The following is a 27,041-nucleotide window of genomic DNA, read 5'->3' on the forward strand; positions in this document are numbered from 1 at the left end:
TTCTCTAAATCGATAAATTAAACCATTAGTAAAAATAAACATAAAAAATTCGGACCATATCTCATCGATTTATTGGGTTATCATTTCTTAAAAGAATTATAGACGTTAAAAAAACAAGTGCGTTTAAACTTTCTGTACAAGGTGTATATCATGAAAGATTTATAAGGGCTACAACTAAACAACAATTTTAGTGTTGCCCACTCCCCCTTCCAGGTATAAAAAAAGTTTAAACTCGGACTTCGCGTGAGCTCATTGTATTTGTTTTTTACGCTTCCTGTCAAACACAACTTTTAAAAGTATTACTTAAGATTGTATGCTGTAAAACCTTTAATAAATTACGATGAACGTTGAAGAAGAAGGTATGTACATACAAAATAAATGTAAAGTTTCTTCATTTTACTTAACGAAGTGAGATTTTTTTAAATATATATTCGAGACTAAAATTGTTAGATTTTTTTTTGTAAATACTATATTCAAAATTGTTTTCGTATATGAATTAAGCCGAATTTAGCAAAGGTTTTTTATGTAACTTAAGCATTAGTTATTCTAGTTAGCATTTTTGAAATAAAATGTTCCACATAAATCTTCCATTTTTTAAAATTTAACTTTGATTAAATAATACGACAAAAACGTTGTCTTTTGAATAAAAACTTATTTCATTTTTTTTTTCAGAATCCCAACCAATGGTGAAAGAGATGACTAGAAAAGAACTCTACGATGTTATGAAACAATTCCCAAAGAAAAAAAATTGATGACAAATTTGTGTTTTTAGAAGATCATCTCAAAATTATTACAAAATGTACTGAAAATGAACAAAGTTCACTAAAAACGCCTTAAATACTTTCAAGTTTCATTTTAAACAAAAATGGATAGCTGCTAACTACATAGAAGAACGTTTTTTGAAGCACAATGAACTATGGCTCAATGCTATCATAAGTTTACCCACCTGTATAATAAAAAGGCCTGGTCGACCATCAAAAGATTTCGAGTTGTTGGGTTCGCCAAGCAAGAGACGTAGAATAAAAGCTTTGAGAGACCAAATATCTTATGCACAACTAACCTATGCTGCCCAAATGAGTCAGCGTGATGCAGGACATTGTGATGCGTCTAGAATAATGAAAGATATTTACTGCTCACCGGAAAAGGCAAACAAATATATAGAAAACTTCAATTCCATTCAGACGAATGTTATAAAAAAACACACACCATCGGAAGCATTATCAATTTTTGTGGAAGCCAATATGACAAGGAGACAATATGAAATAATTCGTGCAGCTAATAAAAATATTTATCCATGTTATTCGCTTTTGAAAGAATCAAAAAAACAATGTTATCCTCCACAAGAGTCAATGACAGTTTCAGAAACATGTTGTGAAATTAAACTACAAGATATTCTAGACCACACAACTAGACGCTTGTGTGAATATTTAGATGAAGTTTTGGAAACCTTAAATGAAGAAGAAAGAAGCAATTTAGAAATGTTATCAAAATGGGGTTGTGATGGCTCACAGCAGCAAACATTTAAACAAAAATTCCAAAATAGTACAGATAGTGACTCTAACATTTTTCAAAGTTCAGTTGTGCCTCTACGGCTTATATGTCATATTGGTAGCCAGAAGATTGTTTGGCAAAACCCTGTGTCCTCTTCTACAAGATATTGTCGCCCAATTCGAATTCGTTTTATCCATGAAACTAAAGACATAACAAATGAAGAAATCTGCTATGTAGAAGATCAAATAAAAAACTTAAAAAAAACTGAAATATCGAAGTTTTTAGGTGGTATTATACATATAAAGCATACCTTGGCATTTACAATGGTTGATGCAAAAGTATACAATGCTGCAACCAACACAACATCTACTATGAGGTGCTATATATGTGGACTAACATCAAAAGACTTTGATAATTTAACCATAAAAAAACATAGATAATTCAGATGCCCTTAAATTTGGTTTATCGATATTGCATACAAGGATTAGGTTTTTCGAATCTTTACTACATTTATCATACCACATTCCCATAAAAAAATGGCAAGCAAGAACACATGATGATAAAATAATTGTAGTGAAACAAAAAAAACGAATTCAAAGAGAAAATGGGGCTGCTGGTGGATATTCCAACTGCAGGTTTTGGGAATACTAATGATGGCAATATATCAAGAAAATTTTTCTCAGATCCTCAAACCTCATCCTGCATTACAGGAGTTAACATTGGACTTATTAAAAATTGTAGTATCATTTTGGAAACCTTGTCAAGTGGATATAAAATAAATATCAAAAAATTTGAAAAGTTTGCAGAACTGACAGCAGAACTTTATGTTGAAATTTATGGATGGTATCCAATGACAAGGTATTGAGACATGGTGCCACAATAATTGATCAAGCTATATTGCCTATTGGTCAATTATCGGAAGAGGCAGCTGAGGCTCGAAACAAGCACTTCCGTGATTATAGACAGAATTTCTCGAGGAAATTTTCAAGAGAAATTTGTAATAGGGATATCATAAACAGACTTCTGTTAAATTCCGATCCTTTGTTGAGCAGTGTCAAAAAGAAGCTCAAGAATAAAAGAAATGCTATTTCCAGTGAGGTATTAGAGTTCTTGCAACCAGAAACATTGAACGAACTACAACAATATGAAGAGGCATCTAGTGAAAATGATTAGTTTGTCCTGCAATTTCTGTAGATAATAATTTTATTCAACATTATCAGCGCAGTCAGTCAAGCTGTGCATAGATGTTTTAAAACATCCATCTTGTTGGCTTGATGATACTTTAATTGATATTGCACAATGGTTTTGATTCAAGTTTAATTATCTGGGATAAAAATAGTATGAGGTCTCTTTTCCTGCAGTGTATTGAGAGAAAAAAAAAAGGAGATGTTTCCTTACATTTCTTTATCATATGGTAAAAAAGTATGCTCATTATCATTTCAATGTGATAATTTCTGTTTTCTTGTTTTGTGAACATAAAAACGTGAAATCTTTTTGTTAAACACATAAAAATATTTTCTTAACAAAAACTTATTTTAAACAAAAACTAATTTTAAGTGTCTTTGATTCATTCGGTTTTAGATTAGAGTTATAAGTAGTAGAGATACAACAAGTAGAGTTACAAGTAGTAGTTATAAGTTAGAGTTAGAGCTAGAGTTATAAGTAGTAAAGATGGAACTAGACTAGAGTTTACTTAATTTTATATTAGAGATTATTGTAGAGTTTTTTAAATTAGACTTATTATGATAATTTAATTATTTAAAAAAAAAGTTGTTACTGTATTTTAAATTCTAGTTGTATCATCACTCTAACTATTAAGTAAAAGTTATAATTAATAAATATAAGTTATAAATAAGTTAAAAATAGTTTTCTAATATTATTTTTCTTATATTTCACTTTAGATTGCCTGATTACATTTCAGGTTACAAGTACTTTTTTTAAATTCAAACATAATTATCTTTTTTGTTTGTTTCATCTGTCAATTTATTATAATTATCTAGTAAATAATTCTAATTGTAATAAGAATGAAAACTTTCTTCTTCTTTTTTTTTTTTTTTTTTTTTTTTGAGTTTTAGGTACGACAACTTAAGCTCTTATGGCTAGGAGTAATTAAAGAAAAAGATTCCATCTCTTATGTTAAAAGTATATTTGATGGGTAAACCTTGATCCCTGGTGTTTATTTAAGAAGGCAAACAACCGACAATCTAGGAGAGGTATAGGGGAGAACTTGCACCCTTGATCTGTATGCACCTTTGATCCTACAGCGTTATCTCTATACTTATATAACTTTTTAAAAATGGCTGAAAGCCATCGTGTTATAAATACTGAATCTACAAATTTTATTGTGTTTTGGTAAGAAAATAGGCTATTGTTAAAGTTATTTCTAAAAAAGTTTATCTTGACGGCAAAAAGTATTTTTTTTACTTTTACAAGGAACCTCACATCTTTAACATTTGCTTGTGTTGAGTAATTTTGTTTATACCATTTTGTAACTAAATTATTCACCTCTTCTATGGTTGTTTTTGTTATGTTGTAAAACCATCTAATATGACAAAAAAGAAATTTTTGTGAAAATGGAGCGGGTTAGCACCCTTGATCCTAATGCGTTTATGCACCTTTGATACTATGATCAAAGGTGCATACACAGAAAAAGAAAATAACAAAATGTAAAAACTATAGAGTAACATGAACATTTCTGTACAATATGTCATTGTATTTTAGTAATTTTTTTTTAGGATAAAGCATTATGATAAAGATTTTCAAGCTATTTTGTGTTACATACATACATACATACATACATACATACATACATACATACATACATACATACATACATACATACATACATACATACATACATACATACATACATACATACATACATACATATATATATATATATACAAAAATAAACACAAAATAGCTTGAAAATCTTTATCATAATGCTTTATCCTAAAAAAAAATTACTAAAATTTGTGTGTGTGTGTATAAAATCTTTGTTTATGTTTGTTTGTATTTATAAAAAGATCTTTATAAAAATTATTTTAACAACTTATGAATAGAACAAAATGAAACAGATTTTTTTTTTTACAGTTTAACATGGTGTTTCATAAAAAAAGAAAAACTGAAAGACCAACCAGGGGTAAAGTTAATGAAAATGAAATGCGAGCAGCTGTTGATGCAGTTCTTGATGGCCAATCAGTCACTGCTAATTCATTTCAAGATGCTGTTGATTCAGTTTCTGCTAATTTTCATGTCCCAGCCTTTAATCATTCAATGTCAAGTCTGCCATTAGACTCACCTTCTAGTTTATTGCCTATCAGTTTTTAAAAATAACTGACCCTGGGAGTCAACTGTCCAGTGTTACTATTAACATTGCTCATCAAGCAAGTCTAGAAAAAATTAAGCCATTTCCAAAGGCTGGATCAAGAAAATCTGCTAAAAGACATAAGTGTCAGCGCAACCTAATACTCACTGATACTCCTGTTCCAAATGAACTAAATAGACTTCAGGAAATGAAAAAAAAAGTCAGTTTAAAAAGATAAAAAATCAGGAAGCTTTATGCAAAAAAAAAAAATCTTCATGACAAGAAAGAGAAAACTTGATGTCCAAAATTATAAAAAAAAAAAAGATAATATTTTGAACAGCTATAATAGTGACAGTGATATATTAGAAGCACAACATTTTAATGAATTGTCTTGTAGATTTACACAAGGATATTGTAAAGAAGTAATTTCTTACTTTAACAACTGAGGAAACATAGATCCTCAGTAAAAAGATAACATTTTTTATCATTGATTTTTCTTTTTTTGTTGCATTAATTTTTTTTCTTTCATTGATTTTGCTTTTCTTTCTTCTAATAAGAGGAATAAAGTTGTAATAAAATTAATAAAAAATTAAATGGTTTTTTATATAGACATTGTTTGAATGAATTAAAAACAATTTTTACACATTCACGGTATAAATTTGGATTTGGATCAAGTATACAAAAATAGGATCAAGGGAGCATACTGGTATGCACCCTTGATCCCAATTGAGTTTTATTAATTTTTATTATTTTTAACTTATTTTAAATATTTTGGTCAGTAAATGATCATTAAATTATAATAAAATATAAAGTTTGCTATCATTTACTGTTAATTTAGAGGTCAAAGTGAAAACATATATTCAGTAAATTGGCCGGATAGATTTTTAGGATCATGGGTGCATACTTTCCCCTATTTAAATGGACACAAGTTTAATAACAATACAAAGTTGAATGTAAATTTTTTTTGGAAAATAAGTTTTTAACAATTTAATGTTATCATGTCTTTTTTTTACGTTTCTCATTTTGTTTCCACGTAATTGTAATCTTCTACATGTTTTAATCGCTTACACATTATCCTATGTAAGCGGGTTTGGACAGTTTAATTTGGGTAATGCTTGTTTTTAAATGTAACGTTATGGAAGGTTTAAGATCGTATTTAGATCAAAACCTAGAACTCGTTAAATTTCAAACCATTAACTCGTTTTCCAGATCAGAAATAGATTCCTAGGTTTATTAAGTGTAATAGACTTTAAACTTTTTACACTTATATAAAAATTTTCATCAACAGAAAATTCATAGATTAAGCTGCTTTTTTAAAAAAATTTTTAATTAAAATACTCTTAGAAATACTATTACATTAAGAGATAATATTACTTATCCAGGAAGTACCGTGTGGGGTGCGCGCCAGATATCAAAATATAAACATATTATAACATTTATATCACAATCTATAAACATAAGACACAATGCAATATAAGATTGTTAATCAAGGGCAGTGCGGCGCTCCTAATTTAGGAATTTTCATTTATCGCATTGTTACGTTAAATATGTTTGCAAATATTAAGTTCTTATAAGATTATTTTTAAAGTCATACTTTTTAATAAGGATTTTATAAAACTTTAACTTAATCTTAACTTAACTTAAAATTAAGTTTAAAATTACGTTTGGTGTTAAAAATATTGTCTTGATTGCTCATTTTGTCTACTTTTTACGCCGATAATGGGGTTAAAAAAAGTATCCGTAAATTAACGCATGCGCAGATACAACATTGTGTCTACTTTTTTAACGGACTACTTATTTAACGCAATGGTATATTATATCAATGATATATTATATATACTAGATGTCAAACTTGCGGGATTTTATTGGGCGAAAAGTGAAGCCGCTTTTTTTGTTTACAAATTGAATCCGCCATTTGTAATAAGGGCAAAAACTATATCCGACGTGCGAAATAAAAGATAAAAATGCATGTTCAGAGCATCTAAAGTTACCATTAAGTTAAAGATCATTCGAAAACTCGTTTTAATAATTATCAAGATAAGTTTTTTGTTAGCCTAGGTTCTTTATAAAATATCATAACTCATAGAAATGCTCTAAAAGCGTCTGTCCCAAGTTAAATAACTTGGAGCTTTTTTATTTAAAACTTTATTCCCTACCTTATCAGAAAAGAATTTAGGAAACATTAATCAAAAATTTTCGTATGTTTTTTTAAATGTAATAAACATTTTTACAAACCTTTAAACAAAAGGAGTTTATTTGTTTGTTGTCTTAGCCCAAGTGTAGACTTTTTTAAACTTTCAGTGTACACCTGTGCATACCGAGCAAGTCTCATATTAAAATAAATGCTACATGAGCTAATGATACTAGAGTTCGATTAACAGTATATATCAATTCAGCTTTAATTTTATTGCCAGAAGTAATTTTCAAGTTACGAGCATCATCACCACATAAAATAGTTTAAAAACTTTTTCACATACATTAACAATATTAAAAACATCATATGAGGGAGAAACTAATCCTCCTCTATTTTTAATATTATTAAGTGATTTATATGACATAACATAAGTATGATCTTGTAATCCACATGTGTTTGTTAAAGAAGCAGAACAAGTAACGCATGATATCTCTTTTAACATTTTAGTAACAATATAACCAGAAATATACCCAAGGATGGCTTCTTTATATATTGAGTTAGAGCTTTCTAATATAATATTTACATCTTGAAAGCTCTCATCTAGAGTAACATCTGCTATTGCAATTGGACTACTGTGCTTTTTCCATTTTAACAAAAATATTGAACCTACTGAGCTTGAATCTAACACTTGACAATTAGCATGTTTTGATCCAATGATTGAGTTACGGAGGAGAATTCTTTTTAATGAAGATTTAAACTGAACAACATTGGGATTATTGTTAAAACCATTTTTACCACGAATGCATGAAAAAGTAACTCCAGATGGTCTTGAGAATATTTATAGGTTAAAATGTATTTAAAAGGATTTTCCTTTAGAGTTAATAGTTCAATTGCTAGATTTTTTGTACTTTTTGCTGCTGCAATTAATCCCAAAACAAATGCTTTTCGTCTATGCCTTAACAATCGAATACCATTGATATCTTTTAAACTAGCTAGATAGATGATACAATCATTAAAATAATTTTCCCAGTTTAATTGACTAGAAAGAAATAATGGTTTTTTAAACGATTTTCCATGAGGACTTCTTGAATTCAACATATCAAATAATTTATCTATGAAACGTATAAACTGAATAGTTGCTTCTGAACCTAAAAATGAAGGATGACGAGATACAAGTAAAAATTCTATAGCATCAGCAACAGAACTACTTAGAGTTTGGGTAGCAAGTTTTACATTCATTATATGTTTTTGAAATAAAATGTTTTTTTGAAAGTTTATTTGCAAATTTTAATCCTTCTAATTCTTGAATATCATGCAAAGCTTTTAAATAGCTCCATTTTATATGGTTTCCATCTCTGTCTACAAATATCTCGATATCATTTAAAGGATTTCTAGCCAATTTAAGCATGTGACAAGGGTCAGGAATAACATGTATAGGATGATCAAAGTCACCATACAAAAAATTTGGCCTGATCTCATTTAACTCTTTACCAAACTGTGCTCCTAATGGTAAAACAGAATTAAAATTAGTACTAGCACCATCGAAAGTAATGCTACGAACATCAATCTTATAAGAGAAAGACATATCCAAAATCTTTTTAATAAAACATGTTAAATTGGATGCTTTTATTTTATTGCAAAAAATATAACCAATTGGTGTCTTCCAGTATCCCTGAAGACCAACAAACATAAAAACTAAAGCTTCTGTCGCAATGGTATCCGGATCACAATCTGTAATATCTTTGCCATAATCAACAAATCCAATATATTGTTCCATGTTTTTATCAAACAAGATACTTGATTTTATTGCCATAGCATCTATTAGCAAAGCACAATGCTTGTAATTGCTATCAGATTTTGATTTCTCTTGTAGAAAAGAAAACACATCATAAAATAAACCAGGTTCACAATTTACAGAGGAAGTCCAGTTGGCTAATGAACTTGCAGCTGGAAGAGACAGTACTTGTCGAAGAAAATTATAAGCACGCGGAGAGTAGAAATGCAGAGTCAAAGCAAATTTTTTTATTTCATCTGAGTATCGATGACCTTTAGGTTTAATGTTTTGATTATCAAATTGATTTTTAAAAAGATCAAGTGATAAACCTGAAAAATTTTCTTTAAGAGTAATTGATGCATCAGCTGTAAGCAAATTTTTATTTTCAGCTTGTGTTAATAAATTTTTCAAGGACTTTATTTTTTGATCCCTTCTTCTTATTTTCTGTTTCAAAACCTTTATTTTATTTTTTAAACTTTCTTTTGTTGGTGACACTGCTGTAGAAGTGGTATTATTATTAACACAAACTGAAGAAATAACAGACGTAGACTGTTGTTGAGATGGAATAAGAGGAGCAGGACCATCAAAAACTGAAAAATCTACTTCATCATCAGTTTCAAGTTTTTTAACAAGTAACTCATGGTCGACAACATAAGGAATGGAAGAAGAATTATTTACAACAGGAGATGGGCGAGTAGGACCATCAAAAACTGAAAAATCTACTTCATCATCAGTTTCAAGTTTTTTAACAAGTAACTCATGGTCGACAACATCAGGAATGGAAGAAGAATTATTTACAACAGGAGATAGGCGATAAGTTGGATGTTTTCTCTTCAAGTTCTTTCCAGTTGAAAAAACGAAAATTGAAGGAACAGCATTAATCTTTAGGTGAGATTTAGGAGGATTCGCACAAAAATTATAATCGGAGGGTAAAAAATGATCGCTGCAAAGAACCGAGTGCTTTGATGGAGTAAATTTCTCACGTTTTAATGCGATTGTCCACTTTTTGCATAACTCTTGGTTATGAATTGGAAATCTGTGAAAAGATATGTCACTTCCTTTCACGTATCTATTAAAACAATCATACGCAGAACAGGAATTCACCATTTTAATGTTAATTTTTAAGATTTCATATACCGTCAACCGGGGCTACTTTACTCAGTTTTTTATGGTTATTTCACTGAAGTTAAATTTAAGCTTAATAATAAGTTAGCTTTATAAAATAAATTGATTTTTCAAGTTCTAAAATGTTGTTATAACTACTTGATAAAGAAAAGAAAAAAAATTAAGATTTAATATGCACTGAGTGAGGTTTTAAAACTGGTGCAAAGTATCCCCAATAAGAGGGTTACTTTGCACCAATTAAAAAAAATATGTTTTTTAAGTTAACAAAAAATATATATATTACGGAAAAAGTTGATTTAAGTATAAAGTTAAAAAGTTAATTCAACAATTTTAAAAAACGCTACTTTAAATAATTAAAAAATTTTATGTGTTTAAAAATATGGTCTTTAAACTCTAAAAAAAAAAAAAAAAAAAAAAGCCTTGAAAGTTCATTTAATTATGAGGTTATATTCAGTAATTTCACAAAACAATTTATTAAACTAGTGTAATATTTTCTTTTAAATAAACAAACATCAAAAACAAAACAAAACAAAAATCCAAAAATAGGCCATCTTATAAATAAAATAACTGAATTAAAATACCAATGTTTTCACATTATTCCACACTATTAAACAATTCTGGCACTGAGAAGATCCCTCTTTTGCTCAAAATTTTAGGAGGGCTTATTCCTCCAATGGTTGTATCCCACATATAAAATTTTTTTTTTTTTTCAGAGGTCATTTCCAATTATATGAAGATTTTACCATGATACTACTGTTGCTCCATTCTCATCAAAACATTTTATGATTCCAGGGAAATATTCATTTTTACAATTTATTACAATTACAAATGCATCAATCTGCCTGTTAATTGGTTTCACCAAGTCATAAAATAAATGGTTATCAAGAAGCTGGATAGCTAATGATTCTGTTTTACTGGAACCATCTAGTTCCATATCAAGTAACTCTAAATGAGAAAGACTTTTTCCTGCTGGTATGTTAACTAATTTCTTTTTTGCTAACTTTGGTTTTGTCACAACTGAAGTTCTTGTCAATTTGAGAGCATCCAAAAATGACAAACTGATGGCTGACGCCTAAATTTTTTTATTAGAAATTCTATCAAGCAGTGGTTGCACATCACAAGGGTAAATTCCACACTTTTGAAAACCACTTTGAAGATTTTTTTAATATTTGGTTCTAGAAAATCAAGGACTTGTTTAGTAGCGACGGAAAGTACTGCTTAGGTAAGACACCAAAACATAAAACTTCTGGAGTTCCTTTCCACTCTAACAAAACTTTTCTCCATGCTATTCTCATTGGCCTAAAAAAAGCAACATCTAAGGGTTGTGTAAGATGTGTACTGTTAGGAGGCAAACATACAAATGAAATATTTTCTTGTCTGCACTTTTGAAATATAGTAACATTAAGGTGAGTAGATACATTGTCAGCAATGAGAACCTTTTTACCAATTAACTTTTTTAGTTTTGGCAACATAAGACTTTCAACCCAATTATTAAAAGCAAATGAATCAAACCAACCTGATTTAGTACTTTGAAAGCGACAATATTTTGGCCCTCCCTCTGTCCATGTATTCCAAATTTTAGTGGCTTTGTACAAAACAAATGGTGGAAGCAATTCACCAGCTGCACTACCACACATCATTAAGGAAGTGCTGGACTTTGAAAAACTACCAACATTCTCTGGATACTTAATGCCATGACGACATATCACTCTTCTTTTTCCAGGATCATCAGTTAATTTAGTTTTGTCTAGGTTCTGTATGTTTTCTGAAGGTAAGTTTTTCACAAACTCCTTCAAATTTTCAATGTATGCTCGTATTGTTTCCTCGTTTACTGCAGCTCTGCAACATTTGATATTTGCAGCAAAACATTCTTTTAGTCTGGGGTATCATGTTAAAAAAGATTTTACCCAACCATTGCCAGGAATATTATTTGAAAACTGTTTAACTTTTCAATCTACTTTGCTTAAGTAGCAGCTCACTGTAAATCTCAAATCCAATTGAGTCAATGGAAAACCAAAATCACTCATGGCTTCAATATATGAAACAAACAACTCTTCTTCAAATCTTGAAAATATAGGCTATTTACCTGGTCTCATCAAATGTTTTTGGTTTAACTTATTAATTATTGTATTTCTTGGTATATTAAATTGTTTAGCAGCTATACGTTGACTTAGTGTTCCATTTTTTATTAAATCCAAACATAATTTTAGTGTTTCAGTTGAATAATTTTTGTAACTACGAGCTCCTATCTTCCTCTTGTAATACCTTACCATCCTTAAAAACAATTTGTATCTGTTAGCAAGATTTAAAACCATAAAATGCTTAAAAATATATAGTCTGAGGTTGCTTTTCACCACTTTCTTAGCTGGTGCAAAGTAGCCCCTTTTTGGTTAAAACATGACATACAAACTATTTTGAACAGCACTTTCATAAATAATAGTCTAATTTATTTATTTATTTTTTTTTTTGCATAACTTAAACTACTGATAGTTTCTTCGCATAAAAAAACTAAACTTTGCTTTAGTTGCCCCGGTTGACGGTTGCTAGATAAGTTGTTTTGCCCGAAATAGAAATGGCTTCCACGGCCAAGGCCTGTCGACTCGCGTAAAAACATGTAATTTTTTTGCCGAGGATTGTGGGATGCCCGGGTAGAATAACAAATCATAAACAAATAACAAACAATTTTTTGATTAAAGATGCTTTTTGTTTTGAATGTTCTAAGTGATCGATTACTTTCAAATTTTTGTACGTAAAATTTATGAAATAGATTTTCGGTTCGACTAGGAAATTCCCTATTAAAACTGTAAGTACCATTGTTTATAATAATAACAGTAGTATTAAATATTTCTTGAAACTTAATTTGAGGATCATCAAATTGGCTTACTAATGAGTAATCGGTCTGAATTATCTTTTTTGACAATATATATTTTATCATTCAGTAAATTTAAATCAAAATATGTATTTAAAAAAAAAGTTACCAGATTCAAACTGACATAATCAAACACAACATCAATAAAACAAAATAAATCACAATTATATATAATGAAAAGGAGTTAACTGATTGTTAAAATTAAAAAATATTGAAGAACTTTAAAAACGTTAGAACTTTAAAAACGTTAGAACTTTAAAACCGTAGAACTTTAAAACCGTTAGAACTTTAAAACCAAAGATTTTTAAAACCATTAGAACTTTAAAACCGAAGAACTTTAAAACCAAAGAACTTAACTATACAACTTCATATAATTTTTACAATTTTTCATACAATATTTTAAAATAGAAATTATTTGTGTAGCAAACGTTTCATCTTTTTATCACTTCTTTTATTTCGTGGACAAAGATCACGATTGTACAGTTTAATAAAATAAAAAATTCTCGTAATGACAAAGGTAAGAACTATTTTTTTTTGTAAATAAAAAGCATGTTCAATATGATATTTAAATAAAAAGTCAAAAGTACAGGTTTCTATTATTTTAGAAGATAATTTAAAAGCTAAGTCTTCAGTATCAAGCCACTTTTCAATAAATTCCATGAATACTGCTTCCATATGACAAATCAATGATACTAATAACAAATTTGGTGAACAATTTTGACTGTATGTTTGTTTATTGACTTCCAAACCATGTTTACTAGCTATCGTAATATCTACTAATTCATGACAAAGTACTACCTCACACTGTTGGCACAAGCAAACTCTTTTTATTAACAAGTTAGCAAAATCCGTATGTGCTTGTGCAATATTTTTTTTCATAAGAATTGTAACAGGAAATCTGTTCAAAAGATTATTTTTTTTTTGTCAGCAAAAAATAAACATTCTTCTTTAGTTGTTTTTTTTTGTACATTTTCAAATAAAGAATTAATATCTAATACCACACTAAAATCTGTTTCTGTCAGACAGTTGCTATTAGATTTGCTAGTTTCTACTGACAATAACAATAAAGAATTCTGGTAAGCTGCTCGAAATTGTCTAACTGTTGGTCTGTCATTCCAGCTTCCTTTGCTTCGAATAGTTCCAAAAAAACTTTCTAAACAATCTTGATTAAAGCGAGAAGTGCTAACACAATGAAATCCTTCTGAGAGAAGCTCCTGACAAAGTTTCAGTATACTGTTTATTGTAACATCTAACCCCCAATGACTAGCTATCTGGGATTGGGATTTTACATCACAAAACTTCCATTTCTTAATCCAAGTTTGTAGTTCCCTTAACAGTAAAATATTATTTCCCTTTGCTGTTATAGCACAACGAGCAGGTTTATCTGCATGAAGCTTACTTGAATTCATCAGGTCAAAAAGAGTATCAATTTTATCAACAAATTGGGCAGTCTGTAATACAGTTGGTGGTAAAACATTTGCTGTGACACACAAAGACAATGCTGTAGCAACCTGATGACTAAACACTTGTGTGGCTAGATTAACTTTCATTTTTAGAAATGCTCCAGCATCAAGATGTCTATCAGTCAATTTTGGTGCAAGACGGATAGGGTTGCATTTGTCTACCTCATACAGCATACGAATGTGATGCCATGAGACTATATTACCACCAATATCAATGTTATGTCGCATAAGATTATTACGTACACTTTTAATTAGGTGAGGGGGATCAAAGATAATATGAACTGTATTTTTGAAAGATGGATAGTGAATACAAGATTTCATTTTTGAAAAACCAAGGATTTTAAGTGCTCCAATATTGGTTGATCCTTGATCACACACAATACACCTGACTAACAATCCACAGTCCTGAACTCTTAATATAGCTTCTTGAATAAACTTAGCAAGGTTAACTGTTGAAACAGTTGAGTTACTAAAGAAATAAGCAATTGGTTGCTTCCATTTAGTGGCAATACCTCTGATAATAAAAACTAGAGCCTGATTCAGTGGTTTCTTAGTTTTTATTCCAAAAACAACATCTGCACTCTTATCATAATCTAAGTGGTGTTTAATTGCCATCTCATCCAATACTAAACTGCAATTACGATCATGTTGATTCATATTATCAACACGTAGTTTTAGTAAAGTGAACAACTTTTGTGAGAATCCAGTTTGCATATCTCCATAAGCTCTTGAAAGAAATAATTTCAAAGTGGTGCTACTCGGTAAAGAAAAAATAGAACTTAAAATTCTGTAAGTTTGTGGGCTATGAAAAGAAAGTCGTAGTCCTTGTAGTTTGTCCGATATTGTCCAACGTCTACCTTTTTTATGTCGGGAACTCATTTCTAAATGACTTGCAAAAAACTTTTGCTGATCATTGGAAAGAAAGTTTCTAGATAAATCTAAAATATGATTAATTGAGACATTACATTTTTTTTGCTTTTTTTTTTCCAATAGTTTTATTTTTTTTGTAAGCCTGCTTATTGTAACACGACATGTACGCAATGAATTTTGCACTTTTTTATGCTTAGTAATGTCAACACTTTCTTGATTGTTTTGAATGTTGGGATTTTCAAATATTCTAATATTTTTTTCAATTTGTATTTTTTTAGTTTTAGAAGGCAAAGGACTTCTTTTAGGAGGTGGTTTTCTTTTTCCCCCTATAGATTGTGGTGGATTTGAAACATTAAATATAGTAGGAATGGCATTATAGAGAAGACGTTTTCCCTCGTTGTTTGTTAAATAGTACATCGAACTTTCAAAATGATTACTACACAAACGATAATCTTTGTTCAAAGTTTCGACAGGTTTTCCATCTAAATCTGCTCTTCTACAATTTATAACCCATTTCTTGCACCTGTAGAATAAAAGTAATATCAATAATATGTAATTTTTGTTGCCTAATATATTTGTGTAATGAGTTAATCATTTTAACGTCTATCGTCAAACTTTTATTGTATTACTCCCTATAAAAATTTCGTTGTACAATGTTCAATTTAAAATTGTGCAACGTTCAAAACAAAACTGATAAGATTACAAAAAAAATAAAATACAGAGAATTATTTATTAAGGAATAAAATATTCAATTAGGCACTCCAATTGACTACTTAGTACGTACCTATCTTTGTCTTTTGGAAAACGAAAAAATGAAACACTCTTGTCAGCTATTCCACTAATATTTGTGCAGTTTATCGCTGCGCAATATGAAGGCATTTCTGAATAATGAAGATAATTATCTATTGTAGAAAAACCAAAGATAATACAGAAAACAGTTTCAACTAAGTTTGTTGTTGTTTAACTTCTATACCACCAGGACATCCCATAATGCTTTGCGCGTACGATTACACTCTTAAGTATGTAAAAACGAAAGAGTCGACAGGCCTTGTCCCAATGATATACAGTACTGTGAATATGTTTTAGACCACTTACATTTTTTTAAAAAATCCCGGAGAATTCTTCTCTAATATTTAAGTTTGTAGTTCTATATTATAAACTCATTAAAACACATGTATTTCACACAAAAATATGGAACAATAACAAACTATTTAATGTCAAACTTCATAAAAAACTCTTAATATCTACTATGTCCTCCTTTTGCCTTAATCACAGCCGATATTCGCCGGGGAATAGATTCATACAAATTAGTTATAAATTCCTGGGGTATGTTGTGCCATTCTCTCTGAAGTACTTCAAAACATTCTTCAGCATTTCGGGGAGCATGTTCGACCTTCTTTCTGTCCAGGTAATCCCATATATGCTCAATTATATTCAAATCTGGACTCTGGGGAGGCCAGGTCATCAATTGTAGTACTCCTTCCTCTGCCATTTTACTTAAATAATTTTTTGCCACTCGGGAACAATGTTTTGGGTCATTGTCCTGCTGCAGAATAAAATTATGACCTATTAGTCTCATTCCGGATGATACAGCATGGTGCATTAGGATATCCACATAACGTTCCCCGGTGAGTCGTCCCTCTATTTTGATCAAATCACCTACTCCAGATGAAGATAAACAGCCCCAAACTTGTAAAGAGCCTCCTCCGTGTTTAATGGTAGGGTTTAAACACTCGGGCTTATAGGCTTCTCCAATTCTTCTTCGAACATATTGGCGTCTTTTTGTTCCAAAAATTTTGAATTTGGACTCATCGGTGTACAGAACCCGATTAAACTTTTCTTGGGCCCAATCTTTGTGTTGTTTCGCATATTTAAGTCGTTTTTCTTTATTACCACGCCGTAATAATGGTTTTCGAATTGCAACACACCCTCTTAATCCCGATTTGAGTAGGTGTCGTCGAATACAAGAAGAGCTGAGATTTTTCCCAGTTGCTGTGACATTTTTCCCAGTTGCTCCTTTGCCAGCTCGGTTGATGTTTTTTTCCTATTTTTTAAAGAAAGTGTTTTTAAATATTTATTGTCATCTTTTTTTAGCTTAGGAGGTCTACCACTTTTCTTTCTATCTTCAAGGGAGCCAGTTTCTCTAAACTTTTTAATGATTTCTGTAACAGCAGTCTTTGAATATCCTGTTTTGGACGAAATTTGGCGCTGCGAATAACCTTCTTCGTGAAGCACAATAACTTTTTGTCTCCCTATTAAAGATACTTTACCCATTTAATTAATCTAAAAATGCAAAACAAAACATTTAAAAATGAAATCTAATATATAATTTATCTAAAAATGCAAATTAATAACTTTGTTTAATTATTTTTAACGATTTGTCTAACTGTGTTCATAAAAAATAACAACTTTTTAAAAATGTACCAAAACCCATAATTATTGTACTAAATTCATTCTATCACTGCACTTTATAATGTCAAAAACAAAAAATGAAGGAGTATGAACCCGAATCACTATAAACCAGTTTATTTTTATTTCTTATTTAGATGAACGCTTGGTCGGTAGTTATTATGACACATCGCTTTAATAAATAAACAAACAAATCCCTCATGTTCTCTCATCAATTTTGTTTATTTATTCAAAATAATATACTCTTTCAACTTTTCTTGTATATTATTAAACTTAAGTACGCTTTAAAAAAATTATATAGGAAAAAAATTGTAAATACGTCTAATTATGCAAGTGGTCTAAAACATATTCACAGTACTGTATATTAACTAGATGTCTAACTTCACATAAATTCCGTAAGAAAATGTGAAGCAAATTTTTGGAGGTTGTAAAACCGGTAGCCTCAGCAAAGAAGAAAAATTTCTAGCGATGTTTTGTTTTATTTTTGCTATTCGTTTTTCCGCAATATCTGTTAACCAATCAGATGCTGGTGGCAAAACAAGTTATTATCCAATCATATGCTGGTGGCAAAAAAAATTTGCTTCACTTTTTTTCGGAAGTTAGACATCTAGTTAATATATATCATTGCCTTGTCCACGGCTTCACTTTTCGGACCGAAGTTAGACATCTAGTATATATAATATATCATTGTATTATATATACTAGATGTCTAACTTGCGGGATTTTATTGGACAAAAAGTGAAGCCGCTTTTTTTGTTTACAAATTGAATCCGCCACTTGTAATAAGGGCAAAAACTATATCCGACGTGCGAAATAAAAGTTAAAAATGCACGTTTTTGCCCGAATTAGAAATGGCTCCCACGGCTTCACATTTCGGATCGAAGTTAGACATCTAGTATATATAATATATCATTGATTTAACGTGACACCGGTTTGGTTCCGGTTCCGGCAAAATCTCTGTTCCGGTCGATCACTAGCTATAAAACCTATTTAAATAAGTTTTCGTCGAAACTATTTTCCTTATATTCTTATTCTAAAATCAATACATTGAAAGAACATCTTAAACTTCCTAAATTTTCTTAAACAAAAATATCGCGCGGTAGAAATACATTTTGTTTTTAAATTTGTGTTCTGCTATAACTTTTGTGCCAATTTCAGTAAGTACAAAACCTAAGACAATCACAGCTCAGAGTTCAGCAGTCACTGCTTCCGATTGCTCATAACTTACTTATGTACATTTCAGTATAATTAGGTCGATAGCTTTTCATTTATAAGAATATAAAATATTTACTATTCAGAGACGTTATCTTTCATAAAAAAAACTTAAACGCTGGATTTATTCAGTGTTTATTTTTCGGTCTTAATGAAAATAAAAAGTCAAATTTCCAGTACACAATTGAAAAAAAATTGGGCTGTTAATTTCTAACACACATACACACGAAAGAAAAACACTTAAGTTTTTAATGTGGTTTTTGCTCTTAGTTCTACAAGTCATAAACCAATCAACCAACAGCCGCAAGCATTAGCTCACTAGCTACAACTTCACAACTTGTTTAAAGAAAAATTACTAAGCCTTAAAATTAAGTTGTAGGTTACAAATTATAGTTAGAATAAAATTTTTTGTGCAGTCAAATTCATAGAAATACATTTAGTCAACTAAAGTATGAAATTGATTACAGCGCAGTTCCTTAAACGTTATTTTAACGAAGCAAATATAAATCAGGCCATAAAGTTTAACACGTAAACTTAAAACTGAGAAGTTATCAACGAAATAATTAAAGAATTAGATAATCCCGAGTAAAAAATAACAATACCATATAAACTGAGACTTATAAAATTATTCTTTATATCCTTTGAAGCAGTTTTAATAAATTTAGACAGATATAAAAAAGAAAATTTAATTTATAACATTCGTACTATGTATAACTATTTCATGAAGCTACTGAGTTTTAAAACCTCAGTAAGCTGAAATTATATATAAAACCGTCTTCGATAAGCTGGAATTATATATAAAACATTCAAAGACGTCACTCTTTCTTTAACTACAAGGTGAATATTCCAAACACAAAGAAAGTCCTTTTGAAGCTCGTTTTCGCTAAGAGATAATTTTCAATCCAATACTTGGAGCTTCTAAGGCTAACACAACAGCCTCGTTTATTAAAAGGCAGTTTTGATCCTTACTATACCATATTATAACTGCAATTCGTTTGCTATCTTTGATGCGATATTTTTAAAAGCGATTGAAGAACCTGATATACGTTTAAAACGAACTCCATTTAAAGATAGTCTAGGCAATTTACAAACTTCCATCTCCCAATGGACTAATGAACTTTCGTAAGGATCACCATGGATACAGAACAATAAAAACTTTTCACGCTGTTGATAATCACATGCATTGAGGTCCAATACACGTTTTATTTCATTTATCATGTCGGATGGCTCCATACTACTAGTTGTTTTCATACTCCATGTGAATCTAAGAGAACGAGGCTTTCCAACAGGAACCGAATCTTCACCAAGTGAATGACTATAAAAAAATAAAAAAACCGCTGTAAAAAAATCTACTACCTAAACTTCTTTAAGAGAACTTCTCTAAAAAAAATTTAACATAAGATTGTTAAAGTAACATTTTGCTTGAAACTACGATTTACAGAAAAATAACTGTTAATGTTATTTCTGTTTTCATAAACTCGAATATCTTTTTAAACATTTTTAGGGTAAGGAAAAAGCACAGAAAAGTTTTACATGAATTAAAGGAAATGATATAAATTTTTAGAATTTGGTTTAGAAATTCATTAGTGATACAAAAGTATCGATATAATTGAAAAAATGCGCGCAAATAACCATAATAGTAATGGTAAGAAGATCAAAAAGATTTATACACTGATAAAAACAACAACAACAACAACAAAAAAAAAAAACACGAAAGCTAAATAGCAATTTAAAAAGTGAACCTGTCTAAAAAAAAATTTATTTGGAGCAGCACTAAGCAACGAAAACAATATTTTAAACTTTTCAAAGGATTACGAGAAAATCAAATTAAATTATACCATTAATTACCATACAGCATCAAACTTAGTTGCGTTTAAATAACAAAATTTATGGATACAATATATACAAGTACCAAATAAGAGAAAAAAGTGTAACATTTAGTACACACGTTGCAATACAGTTTTATATTAAGGAAAAGGAAAAAACTAAAACATCGATTGTCAAACAGTTTCCGTAGATTTAGTTTTCACTTTATAATTTTCATAAAAAAAACCCTTTTAAGTCATAAAAATTAAATTCATAAAAATGTTTATAATATAGACAACCACTTCCGTTTCTTTCATTTCATATTTCTCTTCTATTTTAAATTCTTTTCCAAAAAATACCCGTTAAATATTTTGAACTCTATAAGTTCAAATCGCTAGTTATTTTTGAAGCAATATTTTGAAACTCGATGGCTGGACCATGAATGCGTTTTAAACGCACGCCATTTAGATGCAACCTGGGAAGTTTACAAACTTCCATTTCCCATTGCACAAGCGCATTATTGGCATGCGGACTTCTGTGATTACAATACAATAAATACTTATCACGACTTTCATAGTCACACATGTTGAGATCTAAAACTCTTTTAATCTCTGTTATACAATCCTCTGCATTCAAATTACTGGTGGTTTTCATACTCCACGTGAATCGAAGGGTACGCGGTTGAGGCTTATCACCAGATAGAGCAGAGTCATCATACTTTGGTGGGGAATCTGTAGGGCTTGATGAAAGATTAGATGGTCTAAACGAAATTAAGAAAAGTTCTCATATATTTCATATTAAGAGAAAAGAGAAAAAAGAAAAAAACAAAAACAAATTTAACCAAAAATGTTTAAGATTTCTTTTAACGAAATTGAAAATAAAATGTAAAGTACTTTCGGAAAAAACTGTTCATAAATAAACATTATTTAAAGAAACTTGGTACCAAATTTAGTCAGTTCGCACATATTTGTTATCGTCACAAGAATATCCTAGGTGGAGATTTAAAATTAAAAATAAAAAACTTAATCCGGTTTTTAGTTTCTTATACACTAACCAGATAATGTAAAATAAGATTATAAATGTGCATCACCAAGACGGTATATTAACCTAGAAATTTTAAGTCACTAAATGCAATCTGATTTTGAAATTTTAAGAAATCATATTAGGTTTGTCAACTAAATGATTTGTTAATGTGCTAAAAATATTGCTTTTTGTATAGCATCCAGTCTTTTCTTTAAACTTAAACTATATCTATATATACATAAAATAATAAGCAAATTTATTCACAGCCAAAATTATGAGCTATAACTTGGTTTCTGGTTGTGGAAAAATGTATGAATGGCAAAAATATAAATATTAAATAACTTTTTTGATAAAATTTAGTAAGAATACTTTATTTACAGTATTTTTGATTCAAACGCCGCTTATCAAATAACTTAAAGGTTTCTCTTCAATCTGTAAATAAGTAGTTAGATTTAAAAAATACTTCATTTTGAAACGCTTTAATGCTAATGCAAAAAGATAGCTTCTGAGACACTGGGCTGAATTTGCTTCTAAAAAAAAAAACAAGATCGCTGTAAAAATATTTATTCAAGGGAAATTCGTTAAATTTAATTTTGTGTATTAAAAAAAAAGTACCAAGTTCTTTGAATAACATTTAGTAAAATTAAACGCAAGAAACAAAAACTTTTGAGTTGCTTGTAAATGACCAAATAGCAAATAAGACACTATCATCAATAGTTTTCTATGAGCAATAATCGCTGACAACTTTATAGCATAACCAAAATACAGCATAACTTTTAATGCAACATATATAATTCAGCAGTAAAAAAAACAAAAAAGAAGTTGATAAAAGAAGAAATCATCATTAAGCCACGCGCATCTTTTTTTCATCATTTACCTTTTTTTTTTAAAAAAAATTTTTTTGAATGATCTTTCAAAATACAGAGAATGTTAAGATAGATCTTGACATTCCTTGGTAAGTAATTTTCACTGTTTAACATTTTCATAAGAATTACTTTATTGTTTATAAAGTTAGAAAAGAAATTACTTAAGAGCAATGCTCACTTCCATAGGGTTAAAAAGTTAAGATTTAAAAAAGAAATAAAAAAAAGTTTGATATTTTATACAAAAGTTAAAAAATTAGATGAGTTAGAAGATAATTAAAACAAATAATTAAAAAGATTTACTTACAAAAAATGATGTTTGAAGTCTTTTAAATAGTTCAACCTAAAATGGGAAGAGAGACTTTCGATAAAACTTAAGTTATATTGTATACTTTAAGAGTTAATGTTTGTTAAAGTTATGTTAGATTTAGAAATGTTAATAAATTGGCGCTTGTCTGGTTTCGCACCCCCCCTTTTTTTTTTTTCAGATTCTGAAAGATCTTTGTCTGAAACGGAAAAAAATGGTACTCATTTTTATTTTTGACAAAGAAAAAGTACTCTAATTCACATTTGAATATTCCATTTTTCCGTTAAAAATGACGCTGCTTTTAACTCCTTTTTGAAACTTTTTAATGATAGTTTTAAAACCATTAATTCAAACCGCTGAAAATATTTACCTGGCTTTTACAAGCGTTAAGAAACACAAAGAACAAAAAAATGACTTAAATTAAAACATTTACTGAAAAGCTACTAAATTTATTCATTACAATATATAAAGAAATATAAAAAACAAATAATGAGCTGTGTTCATCAAATAGTTTTACGAACACCTAATTTACTGGGTAGTTAGTAGCAATTTGATCCCAAAAGTGAAAAAACGCATGCTCTTTAAATCTCTGCATCCACATGAATTCGCTGAGATAGTCAGGAATCATGTCTCTATATGTTCCAAACAATGCTTTAAACTTTGCTTTGCTGCGACTCCACATTGCTTCAACTCGATTAGTTGTCACGTTTGTTGCCGGATCTACAAAGCGAAGCAAGTGGTTCACTGTACCATGCTGAAAGCCTTGTGCTCCAAGAGTGCTATAAGCACCCCACATATCACTCCAAATTTCCGTCCCTGGCCTTATCCATTGATGTTTAATAGGCAAAAGAGTTGCTGCATCACGTTGAGCTACAGGGATTAAAAAACCTTGTTTTGTTGTTTGCTCGTAACCACCAAATATCCATTGGCTTTCCACAATTCTGCCATGGTTGTATTTGCGGCGAGCAAAGAGATTCGTCAATCTCTACAACACAGCCAGGGCAGCCTAATTTTACAGGATTATTCAAAAAGTAATCTACTGCAACATTTCTGCAAAACTGGTTCCAATCGCTTAGAGTTTCCCTGCATCCAATATCCAATTCTTTTTGAATATCTTCTTGCGACAGTCCCCAACTTTTGCCTGCGCTACGAGCCCATATGTATGTTATTCCAATGATTTTCCACAACTCCAGTTTTGATTTCTCAAAAACGCTGCCTTTGCGAATGTTTACAGTCTTTTTACATTTTTTAACAGTACATCTCCAGGTTATTCCATCTACACTGCGTGTGTACAGCTGTTCGCTACACTGCAAGTTGCAAACGGAACAAATCATTACAGTAGCAAGCAAACCGAATTCTCTCAACCACTTTATGCATTCTTCGCGATTATTCATAAACCTTGCACCAATTTGAGTTAACGAGATGTTATCGAATTCATCTACTGTTGGTTTTCTAGCCATTTTGAAATTTCTCTTTGTAAAAAACTGGTGACACAAATTTATTAAGCGACTAATTATAAGACATCAAAACCGTTCGAAAAAATTCCAAATAATTTTATACCTGTTACCTGTTATTTACTGGTATTAGGAAGTCACGCAGCAAAACATGGACAAGCATCAAAGATGGAGTGTAAAAACTACTTAAAAACTGATTTTGTTTTGTTGATAACACTCCATCCATTTTTTTGTTCTTTGTGTTTCTTAACGCTTGTAAAAGCCAGGTAAATATTTTCAGCGGTTTGAATTAATGGTTTTAAAACTATCATTAAAAAGTTTCAAAAAGGAGTTAAAAGCAGCGTCATTTTTAACGGAAAAATGGAATATTCAAATGTGAATAAGAGTACTTTTTCTTTGTCAAAAATAAAAATGAGTACCATTTTTTTCCGTTTCAGACAAAGATCTTTCAGAATCTGAAAGAAAAAAAAAAAAAAAAAAGGGGGGGGGGGGGGGTGCGAAACCAGACAAGCGCCAATAAATTCTTTAAACAAACTCTCTCAACCCAAAATGAAGCACTTTTAAAAAATTAATGTTAAAATACCAGACGTGTGAATATGTATAATTTTTAACATAATTAATACTCATAATTGTTAATATTATTAATATTTTAACGAATGAAAAGATCATCAAAATTAATTATTAATGAGCCTCTACAATTGTTATTAAAGATTCATGATCATTTTTAAGCTTAAAGAATGTTATAAACTTTCGTTTATCATAAATGACCATGTCTATTATTTTAATAACAATAAAAAGGATTTTTTTATTAAAAAAAATTTAGCAGCTGAAAAAGCAACTAATTGGTTTTTTTTTGCTTGATTTTTTCAATTACTTTATCCTTTAGAGATTATATTAGCAGAGAGGTTAATAGAAGCTCATGATCTTTAGTAATATAAATACAGGGTATTAAAACTATGTCATAAACTTTTGCTTAGTTACCTACAGCTGTTAATTTCTAGCATAAAATAAATTCAGTTTCTTCTTTTATTATTAAAAATTTATTAAATAAAAAAAAGTTTAATAAGAAAAAATTTATTTAACCTTTAAATATTATCACACGTCTGGCTAAGAAAACTATATCATGCACTTAAGTAACTCACCAAACATTTATGTCATGCCAGATCCAATAAACATCTTTAGAGCTCCATTAATTGCCAAAAAAAAATAAATTAAAAACATGATGAAAAAGAGAGCGCGTAGTTGCAAAAGTATTGAGCCAGACGAGACACTTACCGTCGTCGCCTGAATTTGCTGAATAAATTTGCACGCGAGAGTCTAAGATAAAACCGAAAGAAAAAAAATCTTTCAAGAGGTATGAAAAGACAACTAGCAAGTTATCAAAAAAAAACTTTTCATAAGAATTTAGTTAAGAAATTATGAATAGATAAGAGAAAAAAATCAGTTCTTAAAAAAGATTTCAACAAAAAGTTGAAACCAATAATGTAAATACATGCTAGAGAGATTATAAAATAAAGACCTTTACTTCAAATATACATTTTATCTCAATAAAATAGTTTCCTTTTTAGCTTCTTTAAAACTATAAAACTGAAAAATAAAAAGTTGATACAAGTCTATACATAGTTTAAAATACTTTTGACGCTTTAGAAAAATTTTTCACTTTATTACTTTTGTGTCCTTTCTACTTAGTTGATAACAAGTATCCTTTTGAATTTTTTGCTACAAGTCTGATGTTAAATGTAACACTATAAAAGAATATCTGGACAATTATTATATTATATATTGAAATCAGATTTGTAGCAGAACTAGGGAAATTGTGTGTCTAATAAAAACATTAACACAATAATTCTGGAGAGCCTATGTCCATATTAATTCCTATTCTATAACAGATGAGCCTAAAAAACAAAAAGGGTTTAGATTTTATTTATGATTATATTGGGTTTAAACCTTGATAATATTAAATTATGGAAATAAAGACGGGCTTTATTTTGAAAAATGCTTATAAAAGTTTTTAAAATCTATATATATGTATATTTTCTTTTTTTTTTTTTTTTTTTTTTTTTACAAAAAATACACAATAAGTACTTCAACTAAGAACTCTTAACAAAAGGTAAAACAAGAAAAAGAAAGTGCTTTTAACAAAGCAAAACAGCTTTTTACTCTAGAAACCATCACCATAAAATGTTGAGTTTAATAATACTTAATATTGAAGTATGTAGTAAAATAGCTAAAAAAATGCAAAAGCTAAATATTTACTTTTCAATTAATTTACTACAACTAATGATAACATAAATTAGCCCTTTCAATTTAAAGTAGGACAATTGATTAAAATACTTTACCATTGAAAGAATTATACCAAACATTTCATTTCTTACCACACCACTAAATAAAGGAATCTATCCTAAAAGATATTGTTTGAATCATTTATGACTAAGCATTAAAAAATACCTAGTACTGAATCTACTTTTCAATTTTGATAACCATGGTGTTCTATTTTGATGAGCAGTGCTATTTGTATCCTGACTGCGCTCTTCAGGGGGTCGTATTTTTTTTTGCCCTGATGACCCATGATAGGTACTTCTAAGTTGTTTATTACGGCCAATATCTAATGCACCAGTTGGAGCTGTCCTGTAAAAAAAAAAGGGGGAAAAAAAAAAGGAAAAAAAAGAAACGATTTTTAAGAATTTTCTTTAACATAATTTTATTCCACATCAGATTTGGTTAATTAAAAATGTATGTTTATTAACATTAAACAGTTTACTATTTATTAATTTAATTTGAAGTGGTAATCCAAGAAAAAAAATCACTGATATTAATTGTTGATAGATGTAATTTAAGCTCATGATTGAGATTTTAATTAGCATGATTTGTTGTTAATTGTATACAAACCAGAAACTAAAAGGGAAACTTTTAAAATTCCAAGATGAAAAGATG

At 29.5% G+C, this 27,041-nt stretch overlaps 4 protein-coding genes, 1 long non-coding RNA gene and 1 pseudogene across 34 annotated transcripts in view; 2 read left to right on the forward strand and 4 right to left on the reverse strand.

Annotated features, from left to right (window-relative positions):
- LOC145182799 (DNA helicase MCM9-like) overlaps window positions 1-27,041 on the reverse strand; it is a 169,116-nt gene that overhangs the window by 135,244 nt on the left and 6,831 nt on the right. The gene's annotated exons all lie outside the window — the stretch shown is intronic.
- LOC145182797 (histone-arginine methyltransferase METTL23-like) overlaps window positions 1-27,041 on the reverse strand; it is a 64,702-nt gene that overhangs the window by 30,830 nt on the left and 6,831 nt on the right. The window lies entirely within an intron of this gene.
- On the forward strand, window positions 227-3,041 carry LOC149889632 (uncharacterized; annotated as a pseudogene). The gene is made up of 2 exons (XR_016451648.1): window positions 227-359; window positions 673-3,041. The product of XR_016451648.1 is annotated as an uncharacterized LOC149889632 (transcript).
- Window positions 12,504-15,637, forward strand: LOC149889633 (uncharacterized). Its single transcript, XR_016451652.1, has 2 exons — window positions 12,504-12,634; window positions 15,312-15,637. It is a non-coding gene; the product is annotated as an uncharacterized LOC149889633 (long non-coding RNA).
- The window catches only part of LOC145183456 (MAP/microtubule affinity-regulating kinase 3-like), a 62,670-nt gene continuing 54,889 nt past the window's right edge, over window positions 19,261-27,041 (reverse strand). For 2 of the 16 annotated variants that reach the window (XR_016451646.1, XM_090084651.1), the window contains exons 16-17: window positions 26,556-26,735; window positions 19,261-19,969 (exon numbers count right to left, since the gene is read on the reverse strand). Coding sequence is in view for 15 of the 16 variants with exons in the window: in XM_090084651.1 (XP_089940777.1) it covers window positions 19,633-19,969; window positions 26,556-26,735 (517 nt within the window). In the remaining variant the exon portion in view is untranslated. Of the gene's footprint in view, window positions 21,221-21,403; window positions 21,450-21,895; window positions 22,014-22,653; window positions 22,690-25,249; window positions 25,292-25,382; window positions 25,425-26,555; window positions 26,736-27,041 lie in introns of those variants that run through there. The other 14 variants (XM_090084650.1, XM_090084657.1, XM_090084644.1 and 11 more) reach the window with 14 other exon arrangements.
- On the reverse strand, window positions 22,826-24,303 carry LOC149889634 (uncharacterized). The gene has a single exon (XM_090084664.1). It carries the CDS (start codon window positions 24,111-24,113, stop codon window positions 23,514-23,516), a length of 600 nt encoding a protein of 199 aa, XP_089940790.1. The 5' UTR covers window positions 24,114-24,303; the 3' UTR covers window positions 22,826-23,513.

Source organism: Hydra viridissima, unplaced genomic scaffold (genome assembly GCF_058129835.1).
Source record: "Hydra viridissima isolate aposymbiotic clone 2 unplaced genomic scaffold, HvirCarnegie_v1 scaffold_4, whole genome shotgun sequence".
In the NCBI taxonomy this organism is placed as follows: Eukaryota; Metazoa; Cnidaria; class Hydrozoa; order Anthoathecata; family Hydridae; genus Hydra; species Hydra viridissima.